This window comes from Schistocerca nitens, chromosome 5 (assembly GCF_023898315.1).
Source record: "Schistocerca nitens isolate TAMUIC-IGC-003100 chromosome 5, iqSchNite1.1, whole genome shotgun sequence".
Classification (NCBI taxonomy): Eukaryota; Metazoa; Arthropoda; class Insecta; order Orthoptera; family Acrididae; genus Schistocerca; species Schistocerca nitens.
The window spans coordinates 824612070-824637881 of NC_064618.1; the positions used below are offsets into that span (position 1 = coordinate 824612070).

At 44.0% G+C, this 25812-nt stretch overlaps 1 protein-coding gene across 1 annotated transcript in view; it reads left to right on the forward strand.

The window, feature by feature from the left end:
• The first annotated feature begins 422 nt into the window (after positions 1–422).
• The window catches only part of LOC126259792 (motile sperm domain-containing protein 2-like), a 90285-nt gene continuing 64895 nt past the window's right edge, over positions 423–25812 (forward strand). Inside the window, exon 1 of the mRNA XM_049956810.1 lies at positions 423–1141. Coding sequence (XP_049812767.1) covers positions 1060–1141 — 82 coding nt within the window. The 5' untranslated portion in view covers positions 423–1059. The remainder of the gene's footprint in view (positions 1142–25812) is intronic.

Sequence of the window (25812 nt, forward strand, 5' to 3'; positions counted from 1 at the left end):
GAACATTTTTATGTATGCCTTATCATGTGCATGTCTTGTACAACGATTTAGAGAGAGACACAAACAAATAAATCATTAAAGTTAACCGAGAAGACGCTACGGATAATAGGCAGAAAGGAGAATGATTTTTGGTAGATGTAGCTAACTGTGAACTCAGTGACATTTTACGAAAGCCTTTTGTGCTAACAGATGACTTCAGAATGAACGAGTTACAATTGGAGTCAGTCTTTCGTGTCATTGCCCCAAAGGAGCGATGCGTACCAAATACTACGGACGTTTATGAGAATTACAAATTGTGTACGAAGAAGATTGCTTACGTAACACTTTAACTGCAATACTGGAATAATGTTGTTGTATGCTGGATCTACGTCATGTTATCACTTCATTTCTTGTAGAAATTTATACAGAAGTAAACAACCTGAAAATTATCAACGTAACAGAAGGAAACAGATTTAAAATGAATAATCCTCGGATGTCCTAAGCTCGACTTATTTCTCGTTTCGGGAATGCACGCAGAACTAATAATTTACAGTGACTTGCACATTTACACATAAAAGCTGGATGAAAATTCGCAGACTGGTAAAAAAAAAAAGATAAGTGCTACTTTTCCATACGTTTCAGTTTTATAAGTGGCTTACAGTATTCGTCGAAGACCTCTAGGAAGCATGGTGTGATGTTGTTCGCTATTATAACCAACAGTTAAAAACATTCAAAGAGCTACGACCCCAAAAAATTCATTTAATTTACCTGGAAGAGATTGTCGGGAAGTATGCCTACTGTACTTATCTTTGGATTCGGCGCCGTAGTTATGCCGGAACAAATGTCACTTCAAATGTCTGCTGTGTATGTGGGGCGGCATGGCTTTTGTTGTAGTTAGAACTTCCCTGGCCTGACTTGTCGTGTGAGCGTAGTTTGTTGGAACGAATTTGAAGTGGACGCGTCAGTACTTGCTGTGAGTGATATCAGTCAAAGGTCAAGTGCATGAAGAAACGTAAGTGTCTCGGAGCTTGTGAGCTGTGTGACAGTCGTGTACATTGTTGTTGCTAAAATTATTACAGAATGGTTCAAATAGATCAGCAGATAGCTAGTCTGCGAGCGAGGTTCCTACAGAAGCTAGAGAGCGAAGGAGCACCTGATCCAGGTAATAACCAGTATCAATAGTGAAAGATTCTTGTAAGCGCCAATGCTTACTTATCTTTAGTCTTTAATACTCATTTCGTTTTAGAGTTTTAAATAGATTGAAAATTTATCGCAAGCCTTACACTTTGGTATGACCCTGGACCCTGGCAACTTAAGTCTTTAATTGTATTGTTCCTGTCATCATTCATCTTGCTCTGCCTTTAACACAGAAAACTAATTTTCCGCAAAGTTCGAAAAAATATAACTATTGATAGTTCTGTAATTGCTGAAGTTTTAGTCATAGAAGTTACATACGACAGTTAAGCCCATAAATAAATTGCTGGAAGAGTGACAGACGGGAAAACACTATTTAAGTGCCCCCAGCCCTGTTTATAAATTATCTGATTCCAAGCGAGGCTTTAGGCCCTACGGTTGTACGAACTGTTATTGCAGGTTTATTTGATTAGTCATATGAAAAGTGAATAATTTACTTTATTAATATGAGGTTTCAGTGCAGAGTTAAGACATGGTCTTAGACTAGCCTCTATCAGACTGCATTCACTTCTAGTAGGCCCACTTGTGTCCTTCTCTTATTGTGGACTGAACCTAATTACACGAGTTAGCACTCTCTGAGGGAAAATATAAAATCTTACGAAATATGACGAAAGACGATCTTCTTGAAACATGGCTGTTTCAACCTATCACTACAGAATTTCAGGATATAATGAGCACCAATTGTTCAGGTACGATGTGTCTTCGATCTCATCAATTATGGGGATTCCATTGACATGTAACAAGTCAAAGTTCACATTAATGGAAAGAAGACCCTATAAGAAACTAATTTCATAAGTTAGCGTAACAAATAATTTATAATGAAGATAACAGATTATACTTCCTTCGTACACTATTTTCATTTAGCCCTACAGCATTTCGTATGACTAACAAGAGGCTTCTGCTCTTCCAGTTGTAATAAGTAGCTGTTGATTATTTTCTTGCTGCAGATTGCATTCATAATTAATTTTCTACTCTGTGAACAGCCTTTACTGTCTCTGTATCTTATACTACTTTGCTTTATTTTCAGTTCTCTGTAGGGTGATACAGCCAATAGTTGATCGATTAACAATTTCAGTTTACATTTATATTTTTTATAGAACATCTACTTGAAGGAGTAAGTTGATAACAACACATATCACAGAGAAAATTTTCCTGTAAAGAATGACATACATACAATTAACCTTGAAATGCTTATTCCCTACATTTTCTGAATTTCAGTTACAGTGGTCAGAAATTACCAATAGTTGATCATAGAGTTCCATAAAATGATCGCCCATAGTCCAGTAGTTGATCAATATGCAAAAATAAAATCATCTGACATTAAACTGGTAATTACATCTGGGAACTTAATTTTAACACACCTACATGAATGATTAACGTACTGAACAATTTTTTTCAATGAAATAAAGCAATATAACATAGTAGCCTACACACAAAAATAAACTATACACAAGTCTGCTCAGTTTCATTCCAGTTTTCCAATATCAACAGGACGTTGAAACTTGTAACGCAGCCTGCCTCCTGTAGAGATAATACAGGGTTCTGGACGTATTGCTAAAATCTGTGAAGAGTGAACAGTGCTTATATCATCTTCATCAGTCTTAAACAGTGTATTTCTTTCATCGCAGCTTTTCAAACCCATTACCTCAATGTCCTCTTCTGTGGTAACTCTTTGAACAGTGCACAGAAATTTATACTTATTATTCTTTTGGCCTGGAAACAAGATCAAAGCAAAATCTCCTTCTTTGAATGCAGGCCTTCCAATGTCATGCCTCTTCTCAGTGGTAGCAAGGTTTTTATTACCGTCAGATTCATTTTCTGGTGTGTCTTCACGAGGGTTCCATTCATCACTGATGCATTCTGACTCTGAACTGTCTTTTCTTACAGGCTTCTTTTTTGGTGGTTTTTCCTTCTCAGCCTCTGGAAACAGTTTCCTTCCTTTTCTTTTTTTCTCATTTGTCTGTTTTGCCATTTTACGTTGTTCTATTCTAGCTCGTTTTGCAGCTTCTGTGTTGGCTTTTAGTTCTTCCTTTGATTTGTTCCAGTCTAGCCACTGTTTGGATGTTGTTGCATATGGTATGTACTCTCTCTTCCTTCCAGCCTTTATAGGGGATTCAGTAGGCCAAGTAATATGATTAGCAAAATGTGGACTGATTCTGTTTTTCTGAGATGATTGGGATGAATGGCGTTTTGGAGTGTCTGCTTCAGGGTTGACTGGATGTGAAGAGGGCTGAGGAGGATCTGAACTGTCATTTTCTTGTACTAAATCTTGATCTCCTGACTTTTCATTATGACATGTGGATGATTCATCTTCTGAGTCACAAGATATTTTGCTGTTAGTACACACTTTAGGATCTCCTGCTGGATTTTCTGATTTAGGGATGGATTGTTCTGTACTACACAAATGCAGAGATAGCATGTTAGCATCTGTAGTTTTATTTGGTGAAGATGATTTACAAGTAGCACGAATTTTACGCCAAACCTGAAACAGTTCTTCTGCTCCTGGATCACCTTCCCATCCATTTTCTCTGCTGCACGGAATTCTTCTGCTCTACCTCTCTTCATTAAAGATTCAAAATGCAAAAGATGTTCAACACCAAATGATGATGGTTTTATTGCATTACCACACGTTATAGCAGGTGCACAATGTCTAGATTTGCTGGACATACATCTAGCTTAGTCCACTGCATCAGGATCATAAGGGAAAAGACCACACTTCCTGAAACCATTTTTCACTGTTTCAGGAGTAGCCTTTTCATTGGAAACAGTCTCAAGCAATGGGCCAAATACAGTTTTTGTTACAACTTTGTTACCAGTTTTGTGTTTCCAATTATATACAGCATCTCTCCATCCAGATTTCAGGGGACGAAATATTGCCACATCAGCTGGTTGAAGCACATGAGTCGCATTTGGATACCATGCAAATTGTATTATCCCATTGTCGGCATAAGACTTAGCAACTTTATATGATGTATGAGATTTGTGCCCATCTACCAATAAAATAACAGGAAATTTGACACTCTATTTTTTCAGCCATGGAAGGAAAATGTTGGCAATGTATTCAAAGTAGAGGGCTCCTGTCATTCAGCCTTTTTTTGACCGCCCAATGCCCCATTCACTGTTCAAATTCTCAGATATGTCCCTTGAAATTTTCTGAAGTGGAAATACGACCATTGGGGGTACAGTGTCTCCAGCAGCATTGAAATTTGCCAATACAGTAATGGCCTCCTTTTCATTGCCACTTTTGACTTCATACAGATTGTCAAAAGAAATTGGACCCAGAACTTTCCCAGTTTTAGGACATGTTTCAAATCCTGTTTCATCTGCATTATAAATTCTTTTTTGTTCATTTAAAATGTCCAAATTATTACCCTGCTGAAGATGCTGATGAAGTTCATTGAACCACTGCCTGATATTTTCCTCAGTAACAGCTGCTCTGGCAGTATTTATGCTCTCAGCATGCCGTTCTGATACATCAGGGTGACGTTTCATGAATGACTTAAACCATTTTTCACCAGGCCTTCCTTCCATCTTTGAATGGTGTAGGTCTTCCATCTGCCAAAACAATGTCACTCACAGTTTCATACAGCATCCTTCGCTTTATTGGAAAGCCTTTTTTAGCGTTGGCATGGATCCAGCTAACCAATAAATTCTCTTCAGCCTCTGTCAAAACTGAACTTGGTCCCATCTTACGCTGCGTAGGTACTTCTCCTTTAATTTTGTTATTTAGCGTACTAAATGGGATACCAAAATGTTTTGCAGCTTTCCTCATACTACTGCCACCCACTTGAACTGCTTCTACTGCACAATGTAAATCTTCCTCAGAATACTTAAAAAATTCTTTTTTCAACTTATCTTCTTTTGGAGCCATTTATTAATTCAGTCTGCAGATTAGAGGGATGAAACTAATGACTGATAAAAATTTTATCTGTATGCCTCAATACTTGTTGGTTGATCATATGTAAACCAGTAGATGATCACCCCGATCAACTACTTGAAGCCATATAAATTTCACATTTCCATCAGTATGGGACAGAAGAAAGGAATGCCTACTTGGTCCATGGTTAAAAGCAACTCTTTGTGAGAACATTCTAAAAAGTACCAGTAATTGATCATTATGACCAACTACTGGAAAACATGCTTTCATGCACTCCAGTAGTTGATATCCCCCCCTTAAAGAAGACTGAAGCAATAATTTACACTTCCTTTATGGTAAATGATACAATCAATCATTCATAATGAGTTATTTGTTAACACAGTTCATCATATTTCAGTATTTAGTACTTGTGTCCATAAATATCTGTATCACTGTAACCTACCTTACAATTAGTCTAGGCGCCCTGACACTCCACTTCTCAGCACAGCACAAAAGGAAAGATTTTCTCAAAGCTATCAGTTCCCTCCAATTGTTGTAACAATAGAAGAAATAGGTTTGCCAACATATGTTCTTTATATGCTCTTACATTTTTAAAAGTGTCAGTGCTGCCAACTCTTATAATTTAAAGATCAGAATGAAACTGACCAACTACTGGGTGGTGATCAACTACTGGTTGGGGCACCCTATTTGTAAAATTCCTTCAGGTCATTTGCGATGTGAATGCAAAAATGACTTGGTCCATGTCATTAGGCTACCATTTACTTACAAAATGATCCAAGAGACATGAAACTAATTAACTGCAAGGTGAATCCTTAGACTTTTTTGCTGTCCTTATCCTTTCTAAGAATTCTTATGCTACATAAGAATTTGCCTCGTCGTCATCCTTTCTTTTTTTTATTACCACCAGTAACTGCTTGCCTTCTCTCACTATGTGGTAGCATTTCATTTCTCACCTTGCTAACCCATTTCCTCTCTTCCATTTTTTGCCTAGCTTCATCTTGAGATGGCTTTTGCCTACCATATATGCTCAGGGTCAGACTTCCTGCAAAATAATTGAAACCTCCAAACAAAACATTTTTCAGTGGTTCTCTTGGAGTGAATGGAATATTGCTGAAAAATACTTCATTTTTTAAAGATAATTTTTTGTCTACTTTGCATTGCTATCTTTATTTCTTGTAGATATTCCCATTCATTCAGTGCTTTACATCCTATGTAGTATTTGCTTTCAAGGTTTTTTTCCATTCAACATTATTTTTGTCCCCCTGTTTGCATAATTTTTGTTTTTCTAACATTGTGTGTTTCAGAAGGATTTAAGATGGACTACTGTTTCCATAACTTCTTGAGTTATTTCGTTGTGTACCGAGAAAATAGGCTGACATCAGCACATCACAGATACCACATTCTGCTCTCTTGTTTTTGACCCTTCATCCTTTGCTCAGCACATTATCATATGCATCAGTTATAAACTGACAAGAGTGGGATATAGGCAGCAGACTTATTATTATGGGATCTCACCCTTCCAACCCGTCCATTAGAAATTAGAACATTCTCTCATTTCCTATTATTAAGACTACTTTGGTTCTATAAAACATGTAGGCCTACATAATGTCTTTCCCACCCAAAAAGTATCCCCATTTATAGGTAGATGTTCTTATATTCTCGTCAGAAATTTTTTGTTTGAATTATATTGCATCACCTTTGCTGCACATGAAAAAAACTAATTGTTGTACCATTATCTCATTTCATAGATGTTGTATGATTGGAATAGTTACTGTTTGCATGAAGTCTTAGGTCTGTTCACTTGTGACCTGTTTTATTGCATGTCATTTTGACTGGTTGCAGTACTTTTTCAGGGTCGACCAAAGCGTCCGATCCCACCCGTCGGCTTTGAATCGTGACATAAGGCTGTTGTGGTGTGTGACGTCACGACGGCGCGAAATTTAGTTTGAGAGAGTGGCGTGTCTGTAGGTGTCGTTCTGATGCGATCAGTGGTGCTCTCTGGTGATGTGTTAGGTGATGTTTTTGGTTTAGTTTGCGAGTGTGGCGTCGTGTGTGAATTTTGGTAAATTGCTTTTTTTATGTCTTTGGTAGGTATGGATGTGACTGACAGGGTCAACAGTTTTTGGTTGTCGGCTATGATGGGGGACAGTACGTTGTCTCTAATAAAATTTCCTCAACTATTCAGATTTTTTGATGAAGTCGCGAAGTGTTATGTCGTGAAGAAATGAGACTTACTTAAAGTTCCGGCGTCTCGGACCAGGGACGGGTGTATGTGGAGATGTCATAAGGATAACAGGTCACGGGAAGTGTTCGATCCCAATGTGTGGCTGTGAATGTTGGTATTGGTATCGGGAGATGGTTTTGAGCTATATAGGTCAAGGGAAGTGTTAGGTCCTAATTTATGGGATCGGGAGCTGCTGTTGAGCTATATAGGTCAAGGGAAGTGTCCGATTCCAGATGATATTGTGTTTAGTGGTATTTGGGGAGTTTTGTGATGTCAGTTTCTTTCGTTGTTTTGCGTGGTTTTGTATGGGGGTGGGTGTCTAAATTTGTTTATATTTAGTTTGTCCCCACCCCAAAACTCCCTATTTCCCGCGATTGTCCCGTTAGTGTCATTAGGCTTTTTGTGGAATGTGTGTATGTTTGTTTTTCGATGTATTTTCGTCCTCATAATGTGTACGTAACGACTTAATATGCGCCATATATATGAATCATGGTTTATGGTCGTTTCCGCCATATTTGTGGCGTCATGGGCCAAAGCAGACGGGTGGGATTGGACGCTTCCGTATTTCCCTTTTTTGTTTAACTATTTTCCCATGTATAAAATCAGAACTAACCTAGTGGTCTTATTTCTCATTGCTCTTTTAGCAGTCATTGCCTCATGTACTATGACAAGTGTCACTGACTTGCAAAAAATTGGAAATCTCTTCAGGCAGAAGCATGCAAACATGTGAAAAGTTTAATAATGAATAATAAGAGAGAGAGCCCAAACAACCACTATAAAGTGAATTCTTGCCTCCTCACAATCTATCTGTACGAAACAATCCCAGATTAAACCGTTCACATACAATCATAGCTCTTGGGAATTGATGGTATTCCAGATTCTGTTACAAAGGAATGTATTATAAATATTGCAACACCCTTGGAGATAAGAGTTGTATTTTCCAGCCTGCTTAAGGATAACATTAGTTGTCTGTCTACATAAGAAAGGAGACAGGTCATGTGTTCATAACATCAGATTTCTCTTGTGCCAACACTTTTGAAAATAGAACATTGCATGTATCAATAAATTTATAAACATTTCACCTGTAACAGAACACTGTAAACTTTCAGTATGGCTTCACAGAAAATTCATCTAAACAAAAAGCTGTTGAAAATATCATTTCTACAATCCTCAGTGCATTTGAAATGAAATCATCAGTTGATGCCTCTGTGAGTCGTTGGATTCTAATAGATAAACTGAGGTGCTATAGCATAAGAGATTCAGAACTCTCTTCTCAAATTGATCTTGAAAATAAGAAGCATCTGTTCCACTGTAGTGATATAAGCTCTGGATTTGTAGAAGCCTCAAGGTTCCATGCTAGGACCTTTATTGTTTATAATTTATATTAATGACCTACCTAAAATCATGCTGTGTAAATGTGTTCTGTATGCTGATGGTACCACTTTTATTGCAGCTGGATATGACATAGAGGACCGTAAGCAACAAAGCAAAGCCAGGCTAAGAATCTCTAGTATTTGGTTTAAAGACCATGAATTATGGTAACTGTAAATCAGAAAAAAACTGAAAATGTAATTTTTAGTTGCACTAAATTGACAAGTCATATATCTGTTACATAAATGTAGATCATGTGTGAGTGAAAACATGATGCTTATCTCCTATAATACATTCTTTCATAGCCACATCTAACACTGAATCACGAACACCAGCTTACAGAGAAAACATCAAGGAAATTACAAGCAACCATAAATGAAGCAAGAGATCAGCCAAATGACTAGCTTGATGGCAGTAAGTTAATAATAAATATATCCAAAACAACTTTTCTGGACTTATTTTTAAAGGGAGAAGCCTCCAACATCTGTCATTATAAACTCCAATGGATGTACACCCTGATTGGAAACAAAATTTTTAGATATAGGTCTTCAACATGGTTTTAAATGGCAGACACACATAACAGAACAAATGTGACATTGAAGAAAATATGCTAAAGCCTGCATTTATTTGCACACAAAGCAAATTTCCACACTGTTATATTTGCATACGATGCCCAGTACCACAGTGCTCTACAGTTGGTGTTATATTCTGGGGTAGCACAATTGTCAGCTCAGTTATCTTGGTGACCTAATAAAGATACAACGAATAATGCACCAGCATGACAGATTCCTAGAGACCCAACTTCCTAAGGTCTTTAATCCTCCCACTCCCATACATTTTATTTTCTAGAGTCTTTAATCCTCCCAATCCCCTGCATTCTTACTCTAGAAACATGTGAACATGTGAGGGAGACCTTAATAGGTAAATAAAAACTTAAATATACATTTACACAGTAGCAGGCAGGAAGAATAGCTTCATGTCTAGTCAGTAAGTGCTTTAGCCTTTAAAACCTACAATACAAATAGTGCTACACAAATGTACAATGGTTTGCAACATAAAAGAAGTTATTTCCTCATTTTCACTGTTTTATAAATCCTCAAGGTCATTCTTCGTACATCACTACTACAATTGAGCTGCAGAATGTGAAGTGCAGCAGACTTGAAGAAAGAATATGTAAAAACTTCTACGGCTCCTAAAGCAAGATGTAATAAAATTAATTTATTCCCCTGTGACAGTGTATTTTGGTGTTCATCTACATCTACATGATTACTCTGCTATTCACAACAAAGTGCCTGGCAGAGGGTTCAATGAACCACCTTCAAGCTTTCTCTCTACCGTTCCACTCTTGAATGGCGCGCGGGAAAAAAGAGCACTTAAATTTTTCCGTGCGGGCTTTGATTACTCTTATTTTATCAAGATGATCATTTCTCCCTATGTAGGTGGGTACCAACAGAATGTTTTTACAATCGGAGGAGAAAACTGGTGATTGAAATTTCATGAGAAGATCCCGTCACAACAAAAAAGCCTTTGTTTTAATGATTGCCACTCCAATTCACGTGTCATGTCTGTGGCACTATCTCCCCTATTTTGTGATAATATAAAACGAGCCGCCCTACTTTGTACTTTTTCAGTGTCATCCGTCAGTCCCACCTGATGCAGATCCCACACCGCACAGCAATACTCCAGAATAGGGCGGACAAGTGTGGTTTAAACAATCTCTTTAGTAGACCTGTGGCACCTTCTAAGTGTTACATGTAACTGCTCTCTCATATATATATATATATATTTTAGAGGGAAACATTCCACGTGGGAAAAAAATATCTAAAAACAAAGATGATGTGACTTACCGAACAAAAGCGCTGGCACGTCGATAGACACACAAACATGCACACAAAATTCAAGCTTTTGCAACAAACTGTTGCCTCATCAGGAAAGAGGGAAGGAGAGGGAAAGACGAAAGGATGTGGGTTTTAAGGGAGAGGGTAAGGAGTCATTCCAATCCCGGGAGCAGAAAGACTTACCTTAGGGGGAAAAAGGACGGGTATACACTCGCGCGCGCACGCACACACACACACACACACACACACACACACACACACACACATCCACACATATACAGACACAAGCAGACATATTTAAAGACCAATAATATGTCTGCTTGTGTCTGTATATGTGTGGATGGATATGTGTGTGTGTGCGCGAGTGTATACCCGTCCTTTTTTCCCCCTAAGGTAAGTCTTTCTGCTCCCGGGATTGGAATGACTCCTTACCCTCTCCCTTAAAACCCACATCCTTTCGTCTTTCCCTCTCCTTCCCTCTTTCCTGATGAGGCAACAGTTTGTTGCGAAAGCTTGAATTTTGTGTGTATGTTTGTGTTTGTTTGTGTGTCTGTCGACCTGCCAGCACTTTCATTTGGTAAGTCACATCATCTTTGTTTTTAGATATATTTTTCCTACGTGGAATGTTTCCCTCTATTATAATCATATATATATATATATATATATATATATATATATATATATATATATATATATATATATATATATATATATATATATACAAAGATGATGTGACTTACCAAATGAAAGTGCTGGCAGGTCGACAGACACGCAAACATACACACAAAATTCAAGCTTTCACAACAAACTGTTGCCTCATCAGGAAAGAGGGAAGGAGAGGGAAAGACGAAAGGATGTGGGTTTTAAGGGAGAGGGTAAGGAGTCATTCCAATCCCGGGAGCAGAAAGACTTACCTTAGGGGGAAAAAAGGACGGGTATACACTCACGCGCGCGCACACACACACATATCCATCCACACATATACAGACACAAGCAGACATATTTAAAGACAAAGAGTTTGGGCAGAGATGTCAGTCGAGGTAGAAGTGCAGAGGCAAAGATGTTGTTGAATGACAGGTGAGGTATGAGTGGCGGCAACTTGAAATTAGCGGAGCTTGAGGCCTGGTGGATAACGGGAAGAGAGGATATATTGAAGAGCAAGTTCCCATCTCCGGAGTTAGGATAGGTTGGTGTTAGTGGGAAGTATCCAGATAACCGGGACGGTGTAACACTGTGCCAAGATGTGCTGGCCGTGCACCAAGGCATGTTTAGCCACAGAGTGATCCTCATTACCAACAAACACTGTCTGCCTGTGTCCATTCATGCGAATGGACAGTTTGTTGCTGGTCATTCCCACATAGAATGCGTCACAGTGTAGGCAGGTCAGTTGGTAGATCACGTGGGTGCTTTCACACGTGGCTCTGCCTTTGATCGTGTACACCTTCCGGGTTACAGGACTGGAGTAGGTGGTGGTGGGAGGGTGCATGGGACAGGTTTTACACCGGGGGTGGTTACAAGGGTAGGAGCCAGAGGGTAGGGAAGGTGGTTTGGGGATTTCATAGGGATGAACTAAGAGGTTACGAAGGTTAGGTGGACGGCGGAAAGACACTCTTGGTGGAGTGGGGAGGATTTCATGAAGGATGGATCTCATTTCAGGGTAGGATTTGAGGACGTCGTATCCCTGCTGGAGAGCCACATTCAGAATCTGATCCAGTCCCGGAAAGTATCCTGTCACAAGTGGGGCACTTTTGTGGTTCTTCTGTGGGAGGTTCTGGGTTTGAGAGGATGAGGAAGTGGCTCTGGTTATTTGCTTCTGTACCAGGTTGGGAGGGTAGTTGCGGGATGCGAAAGCTGTTGTCAGGTTGTTGGTGTAATGCTTCAGGGATTCCGGACTGGAGCAGATTCGTTTGCCACGAAGACCTAGGCTGTAGGGAAGGGACCGTTTGATGTGGAATGGGTGGCAGCTGTCGTAATGGTGGTACTGTTGCTTGTTGGTGGGTTTGATGTGGACGGACGTGTGAAGCTGGCCATTGGACAGGTGGAGGTCAACATCAAGGAAAGTGGCATGGGATTTGGAGTAGGACCAGGTGAATCTGATGGAACCAAAGGAGTTGAGGTTGGAGAGGAAATTCTGGAGTTCTTCTTCACTGTGAGTCCAGATCATGAAGATGTCATCAATAAATCTGTACCAAACTTTGGGTTGGCAGGCCTGGGTAACCAAGAAGGCTTCCTCTAAGCGACCCATGAATAGGTTGGCGTACGAAGGGGCCATCCTGGTACCCATGGCTGTTCCCTTCAATTGTTGGTATGTCTGGTCTTCAAAAGTGAAGAAGTTGTGGGTCAGGATGAAGCTGGCTAAGGTAATGAGGAAAGAGGCTTTAGGTAGGGTGGCAGGTGATCGGCGTGAAAGGAAGTGCTCCATCGCAGCGAGGCCCTGGACGTGCGGGATATTTGTGTATAAGGAAGTGGCATCAATGGTTACAAGGATGGTTTCTGGGGGTAACGGATTGGGTAAGGATTCCAGGCGTTCGAGAAAGTGGTTGGTGTCTTTGATGAAGGATGGGAGACTGCATGTAATGGGTTGAAGGTGTTGATCTACGTAGGCAGAGATACGTTCTGTGGGGGCTTGGTAACCAGCTACAATGGGGCGGCCGGGATGATTGGGTTTGTGAATTTTAGGAAGAAGGTAGAAGGTAGGGGTGCGGGGTGTCGGTGGGGTCAGGAGGTTGATGGAGTCAGGTGAAAGGTTTTGTAGGGGGCCTAAGGTTCTGAGGATTCCTTGAAGCTCCGCCTGGACATCAGGAATGGGATTACCTTGGCAAACTTTGTATGTGGTGTTGTCTGAAAGCTGACGCAGTCCCTCAGCCACATACTCCCGACGATCAAGTACCACGGTCGTGGAACCCTTGTCCGCCGGAAGAATGACGATGGACCGGTCAGCCTTCAGATCACGGATAGCCTGGGCTTCAGCAGTGGTGATGTTGGGAGTAGGATTAAGGTTTTTTAAGAAGGACTGAGAGGCAAGGCTGGAAGTCAGAAATTCCTGGAAGGTTTGGAGAGGGTGATTTTGAGGAAGAGGAGGTGGGTCTCGCTGTGACGGAGGACGGAACTGTTCCAGGCAGGGTTCAATTTGGATAGTGTCTTGGGGAGTTGGATCATTAGGAGTAGGATTAGGATCATTTTTCTTCATGGCAAAGTGATACTTCCAGCAGAGAGTACGAGTGTAGGACAGTAAATCTTTGACGAGGGCTGTTTGGTTGAATCTGGGAGTGGGGCTGAAGGTGAGGCCTTTGGATAGGACAGAGGTTTCGGATTGGGAGAGAGGTTTGGAGGAAAGGTTAACTACTGAATTAGGGTGTTGTGGTTCCAGATTGAGTTGATTGGAATTTTGAGGGTTTGGAGGGAGTGGAGCTGGAAGTGGGAGATTGAGTAGATGGGAGAGACTGGGTTTGTGTGCAATGAGAGGAGGTTGAGGTTTGCTGGAAAGGTTGTGAAGGGTGAGTGAGTTGCCTTTCCGGAGGTGGGAAACCAGGAGATTGGATAGTTTTTTGAGGTGGAGGGTGGCATGCTGTTCTAATTTGCGGTTGGCCTGTAGGAGGATGCTCTGAACAGCCGGTGTGGATGTGGGAGAGGAAAGATTGAGGACTTTTATTAAGGATAGGAGTTGACGGGTGTGTTCATTGGCTGAGTTGATGTGTAGGTGAAGGATTAGGTGGGTGAGGGCAATGGATTGTTCAGTTTGGAACTGGTATAGGGACTGATGGAAAGAAGGGTTGCAGCCAGAGATGGGAACTTTAAGTGTGAGGCCTTTGGGGGTTATGCCAAATGTCAGACAAGCCTGAGAAAATAAAATATGCGAGCGTAATCTGGCTAGGGTGAAGGCATGATTGCGGAGGGAATGTAAATAAAACTTAATGGGGTCGTTGTGGGGGTGTTGTGAGGGTGACATGGTATTAGAAGGTGGAAAGTGTAACATGAGGTTGAAATGAAAATGAAAGATAAAAATATATGGGGAGAGATAAAGGTGAACTAGAAAGCAACTGGAGATCTGGTATGGAAAAAGGCGAAAAAGTGTTGGTTAAGTTGATCCTGTGGTGAACTTGGGTTGGTAGACAGCGATGTGCATAAAGGTTAGGTGGTTGTGTTGCCGCTAAAACACGTTAAAGGACGGAGAAATTCGGGAAAATTTCGAAAAAATGTGTAAATGTATTAAAAGGAGTGGTGTTGTGGTGAAAGATTACGAAAATGGGGCTAACAATTGTAAATAATGACGTTACCCCCAGAAACCATCCTTGTAACCGTTGATGCCACTTCCTTATACACAAATATCCCGCACGTCCAGGGCCTCGCTGCGATGGAGCACTTCCTTTCACGCCGATCACCTGCCACCCTTACCTAAAACCTCTTTCCTCATTACCTTAGCCAGCTTCATCCTGACCCACAACTTCTTCACTTTTGAAGACCAGACATACCAACAATTGAAGGGAACAGCCATGGGTACCAGGATGGCCCCTTCGTACGCCAACCTATTCATGGGTCGCTTAGAGGAAGCCTTCTTGGTTACCCAGGCCTGCCAACCCAAAGTTTGGTACAGATTTATTGATGACATCTTCATGATCTGGACTCACAGTGAAGAAGAACTCCAGAATTTCCTCTCCAACCTCAACTCCTTTGGTTCCATCAGATTCACCTGGTCCTACTCCAAATCCCATGCCACTTTCCTTGATGTTGACCTCCACCTGTCCAATGGCCAGCTTCACACGTCCGTCCACATCAAACCCACCAACAAGCAACAGTACCACCATTACGACAGCTGCCACCCATTCCACATCAAACGGTCCCTTCCCTACAGCCTAGGTCTTCGTGGCAAACGAATCTGCTCCAGTCCGGAATCCCTGAAGCATTACACCAACAACCTGACAACAGCTTTCGCATCCCGCAACTACCCTCCCAACCTGGTACAGAAGCAAATAACCAGAGCCACTTCCTCATCCTCTCAAACCCAGAACCTCCCACAGAAGAACTACAAAAGTGCCCCACTTGTGACAGGATACTTTCCGGGACTGGATCAGATTCTGAATGTGGCTCTCCAGCAGGGATACGACTTCCTCAAATCCTACCCTGAAATGAGATCCATCCTTCATGAAATCCTCCCCACTCCACCAAGAGTGTCTTTCCGCCGTCCACCTAACCTTCGTAACCTCTTAGTTCATCCCTATGAAATCCCCAAACCACCTTCCCTACCCTCTGGCTCCTACCCTTGTAACCGCCCCCGGTGTAAAACCTGTCCCATGCACCCTCCCACCACCACCTACTCCAGTCCTGTAACCCGGAAGGTGTACACGATCAAAGGCAGAGCCACGTGTGAAAGCACCCACGTGATCTACCAACTGACCTGCCTACACTGTGACACATTCTATGTGGGAATGACCAGCAACAAACTGTCCATTCGCATGAATGGACACAGGCAGACAGTGTTTGTTGGTAATGAGGATCACTCTGTGGCTAAACATGCCTTGGTGCACGGCCAGCACATCTTGGCACAGTGTTACACCGTCCAGGTTATCTGGATACTTCCCACTAACACCAACCTATCCGAACTCCGGAGATGGGAACTTGCTCTTCAATATATCCTCTCTTCCCGTTATCCACCAGGCCTCAAGCTCCGCTAATTTCAAGTTGCCGCCACTCATACCTCACCTGTCATTCAACAACATCTTTGCCTCTGCACTTCTGCCTCGACTGACATCTCTGCCCAAACTCTTTGTCTTTAAATATGTCTGCTTGTGTCTGTATATGTGTGGATGGATATGTGTGTGTGTGCGCGCGAGTGTATACCCGTCCTTTTTTCCCCCCTAAGGTAAGTCTTTCCGCTCCCGGTATTGGAATGACTCCTTACCCTCTCCCTTAAAACCCACATCCTTTCGTCTTTCCCTCTCCTTCCCTCTTTCCTGATGAGGCAACAGTTTGTTGCGAAAGCTTGAATTTTGTGTGTATGTTTGTGTTTGTTTGTGTGTCTGTCGACCTGCCAGGACTTTCATTTGGTTAGTCACATCATCTTTGTTTTTAGATATATTTTTCCTACGTGGAATGTTTCCCTCTATATATATAGGACATAATTTGAGATGAGATTGCCTTCTGGTAGTGGCAGTTGGAGATTTTATTCCGGGGAAGCAAGGAAAAGGCAGAAGAATATACCCGATGCTGGATGACATCAGTAGATCACAGGAGGATGACAAATAATGAGGAAAGTAGAGGACAGAGAAGCATGGAGGGCTATGAAATCTATACCTGCCGTAAGGCAGGTAACCAAATTACTATTATTATTATTGTTATTATTATTATTATTGTTATTATTATTATAGTGTAATCAAGACTCCTCACCTCGGAAATCCACAGATAGGAGGTCAGACACCAGCCAGTGGCAGAAATAGGCCTGTTCTGTGCATCCCAGGGCTACCTGCTCTATGTCTGCTGCTACATCCACAGCATGAATACTGACTGCCAAAGTTGCAAAACAGGAGCAGGAGGGGAGAAGGCTACTCCGGTGACACCAGATGTGCCAGATCTCCCCCACATCTTCAGATTCTGAACTATTGCTCATTGATGGGATTTCACCCCCTCCAGTGGCAGATCTGTTTTCCTGGCCCTTAACACGTATCCAGGACACCTCCAATGTGATGATTCAGTGTAACTGCAGTGGGTATTACTATCACCTACTCACCTACCAGAACAACAACTGAATATATCTTGTTCTGCAGTCTGTATCACTCTCAAAGACAGACACTTCACCAGTCACCATTCGCTGATGCTTCAAGGTTACAGTGCTTTCTGTGCTGTAGTGGTTCCAAGATAGTATCTAGAGAGATATGTACATTGGTTTGCAGTGAGTGCATTCGCCTCCAAACCAAGCTATCTGATTAAATGCAGTTAGAAGGAATGCTGGGAGCACTATGTCTCCTTATTGGGAACATATATCCCTTCATCCCAGGTGTGGGCCAAAGTCCATAGTCTTCTGGGCTTCCAGGGATCAACAACTGTTACGGGTCTCTTCCTATAGGGAAGTCTTCGTACTTACTTGTCGGTTCTTGGTGTACCCCTAGCGACCCACTTTGTGTCAGTGTTGATGTCCTCTTCTTTTATTACTACCTTTCGAACACAAATGACAAGTTAAAGGCATCTCCAAATCCTTCTTCTCCTGCAGTGCTTTGGAACTACTTTGGGCTCTGTCCTCATCACATGAGGTGGCCTCACCTGATTAAATTCCTAATCAGATGTTACTCAAAGGCTCCATCTACTCAGGGTCTTCAGCTGTGTTTAGGTGAAAGGTGTCTTCCCATTGCAATGGCAAGATATTATCATTGTCCCAATCCTGAAGCAATACAAAAACCTAACATCTGTCAACAGCTAATGACTGGTTAGCCTCACTAGTGTGCTGTGTAAATTGCTTGAAATGGTGGTTGCTCACTGATTATGCTGGGTTTGCAGATATTGGGACTTTTTGTCCATGTATGTGTGTGGTTTCCAGGAGGGATTTTCCACAACTGACCATTTGATTGTATTGGAAGTGGCAATCCATCAAGCACTATTCTAAATGGCAACACCTTATTCCACTCTTCTTTTACTTGCATAAAGCTTACAACACCACTTGGTACCATCACATTTTACTTGTCCTGCATGATTGGGGCTTTCAATGCTCCCTACAGGTTTTTATTCATTGTTGGGACGGAGTTTAGTTTAGTTCAGTTCTATTCCACAAGTTATTCTTGGTCTCTTCCTCATCACCATTAATGGGCTGGTGGCCTTGTCAGGCTGCTGATAACCCTCATGCTGTATGTTGATGAATTTGCATTTGATATAACTCCCACTCTAGCCTTGGCTGATACCAAGGAGTCATCCAAATGGCCTCCACTTGGACCCTTTCCTGTGGTTCCAGTTCTCACCTGTGAAAACAGAAATCGTGCAGTTCTGACATCATACCCAGTCCATCCTGACTTAGATCTCTACTTGAGTGCCCAGTGCTTGGAAGTTTGTTGCACAATCCCATTTTTTTTCAGCCTTCTTTTTTATATTAACCTGACTTGGATGCCCCATATTTGTGAACTGAAGACAAGCTGCATGCGGAAGCTTAACACCCTCTGCTTCCTTGCCCACACCTCTTGGGATGTGGATTTCACTGATCACCCCATATTTACAGAGCTCTGATCTTATCCCAATTGGTCTATGGTTGCACGGTCATATGGCTCAGTGGCACCTTCAGATTTGCAGTTGTTGGATGTAGTCCATCTTTGTGGAGTAACACTGTCTAGACCAGTCCTATAGATACTGTCTCCTTGCTGAAATGGGAATCTTCCCTCTTCAGTTCGGATTGTACCAACTCTTGCTTTCTTATGCAATCTTCACCCTACAATTTCCTTTTCATCTGACTTATCACTTTTTTTTCATAAAAGGGCATCAACCCTCACTAGGCCCCGGCACCTGTACCAGTTGGAATGCACATTAAGGCCCTCTGCCTAACATCCTCAGACTAAGATCCCTGTGTTTTTCCCATATCCCCACCTTCCTCACTCCCCTGTAGCATAGTACCCAGGCCATGAATTATGACTGATCTACTTCAGGGCTGTAAAGTTTAATTCTTCCCCCAGACTTTCGACAACTGTTCCTCTCAGTTCTTCAAAAGTATCAGTGTGCTCCTGTCATTTACACTGATGGCTCTAAAAGCATGGATAGGATGGGACGTGCTTCTACATCTCCCGCGAATCAGGAAGAATGTTTGTTACCCGGAACATTCTGTGTTTTTATGGTGGAGCTGATAGCCATTAACACAGCCCTTCGCCTTATTAAACTGATCTCACCCAACTGCATTTTAATTGTTGTTATTCAGTGAGCAGTCTCCAGGCCATTGATCAATGTTACTCTTGTCACCCTGTGATATCTGCTATTCAAGAGCACCTCTTGGACCTTAGTTGTACTGCCTGCTCTGTAGTCTTTCTCTGTCCCAAATCATACATATTCCAGAGAATAAACTGACAGACTGTTTCACTAGAGAAGTTATTACTTTTCTAACATTTGCTTTGACTATCCCAGTTGCAGATTTGCAGGTGCAAATAAGATCTCTTCTTACTCAGAGATGTAACATCTGATGGACTGCTGCCCACTTTAATAAACTGAAAACAAAATGTCAGGAGCTACCCCCGCATTTTGGCTGCCAAGCCTAATTCCTGATGGAATGTCCCTTCTTTCTGCCTGTTCATGCTAAGCGTAGTATCCTGGGTTCTTTGCTTCTATCATTGGGAGATGTCATGTACTGTTGAATTGACTCTGTTTTCTCCATGAAAATTATTTTTATTCTCAGGTATATTTTACACTATCTTTGTGGTGTGGAAAGGTCGATTGGGGTGTCTTCTGTTGCAGGCTGGGTCTGGGTGCCCTCAACCTACCTCCTTCACCAGCTGCCCTTCTCATTTCTCTTGTGCTCTGTTTTAATTGCAATGAGATGCCATTCCCTCTTTCTCTGTTGCACCCCAGTTTCCATTTTAGGGGAGCACTTCGTTGAATAGTGGGTGCTGAACATCTCTTCTACACTTTGACTATAATGGATCTGTGGTGGGATGGCTGTGGGAGGCACAACTTCTGTAACATGCAGAGCCTGGAGGAACACTCAGCTGGCCCCACTGACCTACTGTCTCGATTGTTTCTTTCTCCTTCTTTTATTATTTTTGGTGCAGCTGATGCCCATTACATTTTTGGCCTTCTCACTTTTCCTGTTGTGAAGCTGATGATTGGAAACAAATGTTTACTGTGAAACTGTCTACACCTCTAATTGGGTTGGCTTGGAGTCGAATGTGGGTGGATTTCTCTTGCCGCACGTGAGCCCTCAGACACCCTCTTATCTCTTAGACCTACATACCAGCCTCATCCATATACTTTTACTTTGCCGTAAGTTATTTCTCAGCTCTGGCATCAATATTACTTGCAATGCTTCCATTTTACCACTCCTACATACTTTCATAATAATCTGGTCACATTTCTGGCAAACATCACCAACTTCATATGAACTATCTCCAGGCTGAGGGAATGATGACCTTCCTGTTCAGTATATTAACCTCCAACCAACTAAAGTTAAGCTTTGGTTACAATTTTTACCTTCTTCACTTCCTTCTGGTATCAAATTTACAATTACTAGGTGCCTCAAGATATCTTCTTTCCACCAGTTCCTTCTTTTGGTCTAGTTGTACGATTACTTTTTTCCCCAATTGGGGTCAGTATGTGTTCATTAGTTTTTTGATCTAATCATCTAATCCTAACCATTCTGCTGTAGCAGCACATTTCAAAAGCTTATGTTCTCTTCTTTTATGAACTACTTATTGTTCATTTTTCACTTCTATATAAGGCTACACTCTGTGCAGTTACCTTAAGAAAAAACTGTTATTTCAAGATAAGATTAAGGTTTTAGTATCTATAGTTTATTTTTCCACATAACATTTTACAATATGTCATACATACATACATACATACATACATACATACATACAGACGTACAAGTATACACACACGTTGTGAGAGAAGAGGGTGGGATGGATGGTTGGCCATTGCATTGTTGAAGGAATCATCCTGCTGTTGGGTCACTCAGGTTTTCTTGGCATGATTAGTAGTGTGCTTCTTGGTAGCATTTTAAGCACAGTGCATAAAATGGAAACAAGAACTCTGCAGAACAACTGGAAGCACAAAAATATATAAGGAAACTTGAATTGGAATGTACAGAGCCTGAGAGCTGAGGCCCATGTCCTAGTAAATGCATTACCTCTATTGATTGTACCTTTCATATAGTACTCTTAAGTTTGCACATGCTTGTAAAATTCTGTAAAGTAAAAAATAAATGTACTATTCATTTGTACACTCTTGGTTCTTGTACATGTTGCATACTAACAATCCCAACAATGCATCACACTTGCTAAACATGTATGGGAATTGGATGTAAAACCCACGTCCTAATATCAGTCAAACCCCCCCCCCCCCTATTCTGTGTCCACCTCCTTCTCCTCTTCCTCCCTCATTCTCTGTTCATCTCTTACTCCTACTCCCTCCCTATTTCTCTGTCGTCCTCCCACTCCCCCCTTTCTCTGTCGTCCTACCACTCCCCCCTTTCTCTGTCGTCCTACCACTCCCCCCTTTCTCTGTCGTCCTCCCACTCCCCCCTTTCTCTGTCGTCCTCCCACTCCCCCCTTTCTCTGTCGTCCTCCCACTCCCCCCTTTCTCTGTCGTCCTCCCACTCCCCCCTTTCTCTGTCGTCCTCCCACTCCCCCCTTTCTCTGTCGTCCTCCCACTCCCCCCTTTCTCTGTCGTCCTCCCACTCCCCCCTTTCTCTGTCGTCCTCCCACTCCCCCCTTTCTCTGTCGTCCTCCCACTCCCCCCTTTCTCTGTCGTCCTCCCACTCCCCCCTTTCTCTGTCGTCCTCCCACTCCCCCCTTTCTCTGTCGTCGTCCCACTCCCCCCTTTCTCTGTCGTCGTCCCACTCCCCCCTTTCTCTGTCGTCCTCCCACTCCCCCCTTTCTCTGTCGTCCTCCCACTCCCCCCTTTCTCTGTCGTCCTCCCACTCCCCCCCTTTCTCTGTCGTCCTCCCACTCCCCCCTTTCTCTGTCGTCCTCCCACTCCCCCCTTTCTCTGTCGTCCTCCCACTCCCCCCTTTCTCTGTCGTCCCCCCACTCCCCCCCTTTCTCTGTCGTCCCCCCACTCCCCCCCTTTCTCTGTCGTCCCCCCACTCCCCCCCTTTCTCTGTCGTCCCCCCACTCCCCCCCTTTCTCTGTCGTCCCCCCACTCCCCCCTTTCTCTGTCGTCCCCCCACTCCCCCCCTTTCTCTGTCGTCCTCCCACTCCCCCCTCTTCTCTGTCGTCCTCCCACTCCCCCCTCTTCTCTGTCGTCCTGCCACTCCCCCCCCCTTCTCTGTCGTCCTCCCACTCCCCCCCTTCTCTGTCGTCCTCCCACTCCCCCCCTTCTCTGTCGTCCTCCCACTCCCCCCCCTTCTCTGTCGTCCTCCCACTCCCCCCCCCTTCTCTGTCGTCCTCCCAGTCCCCCCCCCGTCTTTCTCTGTCGTGCTCCCAGTCCCCCCCCCCGTCTTTCTCTGTCGTACTCCCAGTCCCCCCCCCCCGTCTTTCTCTGTCGTAGTCCCAGTCCCCCCCCCCCGTCTTTCTCTGTCGTACTCCCAGTCCCCCCCCCCCCTGTCGTACTCCCAGTCCCCCCCCGTTTTTCTCTGTCGTACTCCCAGTCTCCCCCCCCCCCCCGTTTTTCTCTGTCGTACTCCCAGTCTCCCCCCCCCCGTTTTTCTCTGTCGTACTCCCAGTCCCCCCCCCCGTTTTTCTCTGTCGTACTCCCAGTCCCCCCCCCCCCGTTTTTCTCTGTCGTACTCCCAGTCCCCCCCCTCTTTCTCTGTCGTCCTCCCACTCCCCCCTCTTCTCTGTCGTCCTCCCACTCCCCCCTTTCTCTGTCGTCCTCCCACTCCCCCCTTTCTCTGTCGTCCTCCCACTCCCCCCTTTCTCTGTCGTCCTCCCACTCCCCCCTTTCTCTGTCGTCCTCCCACTCCCCCCTTTCTCTGTCGTCCTCCCACTCCCCCCTTTCTCTGTCGTCCTCCCACTCCCCCCTTTCTCTGTCGTCCTCCCACTCCCCCCTTTCTCTGTCGTCCTCCCACTCCCCCCCTTCTCTGTCGTCCTCCCACTCCCCCCCGTCTTTCTCTGTCGTGCTCCCAGTCCCCCCCCCCCCGTCTTTCTCTGTCGTACTCCCAGTCCCCCCCCCCCCCGTCTTTCTCTGTCGTAGTCCCAGTCCCCCCCCCCCGTCTTTCTCTGTCGTACTCCCAGTCCCCCCCCCCCTGTCGTACTCCCAGTCCCCCCCCGTTTTTCTCTGTCGTACTCCCAGCCCCCCCCCCCCCCGTTTTTCTCTGTCGTACTCCCAGTCCCCCCCCCCCGTTTTTCTCTGTCGTACTCCCAGTCCCCCCCCCCCCGTTTTTCTCTGTCGTACTCCCAGTCCCCCCCCTCTTTCTCTGTCGTACTCCCAGTCCCCCCCCCTCTTTCTCTGTCGTACTCCCAGTCCCCCCCCCTCTTTCTCTGTCGTACTCCCAGTCCCCCCCCCCCGTCGTACTTTCAGTCCCCCCCCCCTCTTTCTCTGTCGTACTCCCAGTCCCCCCCCCCCCCGTCGTACTCCCAGTCCCCCCCCCTCTTTCTCTGTCGTACTCCCAGTCCCCCCCCCTTTCTCTGTCGTACTCCCAGTCCCCCCCCCTCTTTCTCTGTCGTACTCCCAGACCCCCACCCTGTCTTTCTCAGTCATACTCCCACTCTTCTCCCCCTCTCTGTGACCTACTCCCACTATTCCCTCCTCTCTCTGTGACCTTCTCCCGCTCTTGGCCCCCCCCCCTCTATCTGACCTACTCCCACTCTGGGCCCCCCCCCCCTCTGACCTACTCCCGCTCTTGGCCCCCCCCCCCTCTGACCTACTCCCGCTCTTGGCCCCCCCCTCTGACCTACTCCCGCTCTTGGCCCCCCCCTCTGACCTACTCCCGCTCTTGGCCCCCCTCTCTGACCTACTCCCGCTCTTGGCCCCCCCCCCTCTGACCTACTCCCGCTCTTGGCCCCCCCCTCTGACCTACTCCCGCTCTTGGCCCCCCCATCTGACCTACTCCCGCTCTTGGCCCCCCCCCGTCTGACCTACTCCCGCTCTTGGCCCCCCCTCTGACCTACTCCCGCTCTTGGCCCCCCCTCTGACCTACTCCCGCTCTTGGCCCCCCCTCTGACCTACTCCCGCTCTTGGCCCCCCCCCTCTGACCTACTCCCGCTCTTCGCCCTCCCCGCTCTTCGCCCCCCCCCCTCTTACCTACTCCCGCTCCTCGCCCCCTCTCTGTTTTTCTCTTCCTCACCCCCTCTCTCTGTGTTTCTCTTCCTCACCCCCTCTCTCTGTGTTTCTCTTCCTCACCCCCTCTCTCTGTGTTACTCTTCCTCACCCCCTCTCTCTGTGTTACTCTTCCTCACCCCCTCTCTCTGTTCACCTCCACCCCCCCCCCCCCCCCCCCGCTCCCCAACTGTCTTCTGAATTTGAGCCTCGTTGATTGGTGTAACAAAGGAAATCATGATTGGGTATCATAGTTGAAAACTCTCCTACTACCAGAATTTTTGTTGTTACACTGAGTACCAATTGGGTCAGTATGATCCCAAGTAATTAGCACAGGATATATTGGCAATATTATATTTATTTTAATGAACTGACATGAAAGCTTACATTACTGATTGACACCAGGTAAACTATGTATACGAGCATGTACAGATTTTGTCTTAATCCTTGATCCTATAGATCCTCACATTTAAAACAAAGAATCTCTGAATGCCGTTTACAGACAAAAGAAAAGCATATTCTAAAATTTTCCGAATGTTTTATATCCACTGAATGTTCGCATAGGGAGCACTGTCCACGTTTTGCTCCTGTATGCACTTCTGTTGGAGGAGGAGGAGGACCAGGAAGAGAAGCTTTGCTGTGCTGAGTTCTGTGTTTCTGTACTAGTCTTGTTCTCAGTTCCAGAAGAAATTCTCTTCTTTTGTAGTTTTTTTTATTCTAGTCAGGATTTAAGTCCAGCCAAATTATGAAAGCATTTAGGCCACTAATATCCAAAACATTATTTAAAATGTTCTGTCTTCATGGCATACATTTTGTGGTGTATGTCCTGACTAACTTGTCCATTCTGTCTACACCTGATTTAGTTGCATTATAGTCTAGGTTTATAATATGCTTTGCCGTTACGTATTTCTTCTCTGAAATGAATAGTACTCAGCAATGTCACCATCTTACCCTTTTTGGGCAATAGGAGACTATTGTAGCTGATTCCTGCACTGCAAAGAGACATAAAGCTGCAGTTCTTCCCCTTGCTTCGATAAATTCTGCAGGCAGTTCATAATGACTTTGTGCCTAGCAAAGTCATTTGTTTTCATTCTAGTTCCTTTGCCAACTCCAAACTTGTAAACCAATAATCTGTTGTGATATTTCTACCACTCCCAGATTAATGTCCTGTCAATTCTAACACTACACTTTTTCCCTGATTTATTTCTCTAGGCTAGCCAGCCTTTGCCCTCTCCTGTGTACATGTACAGGTCTCTGACATAGTAATTAGTGCTGTCACATGCAGCCCATATCTTTTATACTATACTTCCCAGGTTTCGAGGCGATGTACTGGCAGAATGGACAACTACCCCTAAAAGTTACCAATTGTTCATCAACTGTAATATTCTCGTGTGGTTCATATGCATCATGTAATGTGCTTACCCACTGTTTAGATAAATCCCTAATGGGAGCCA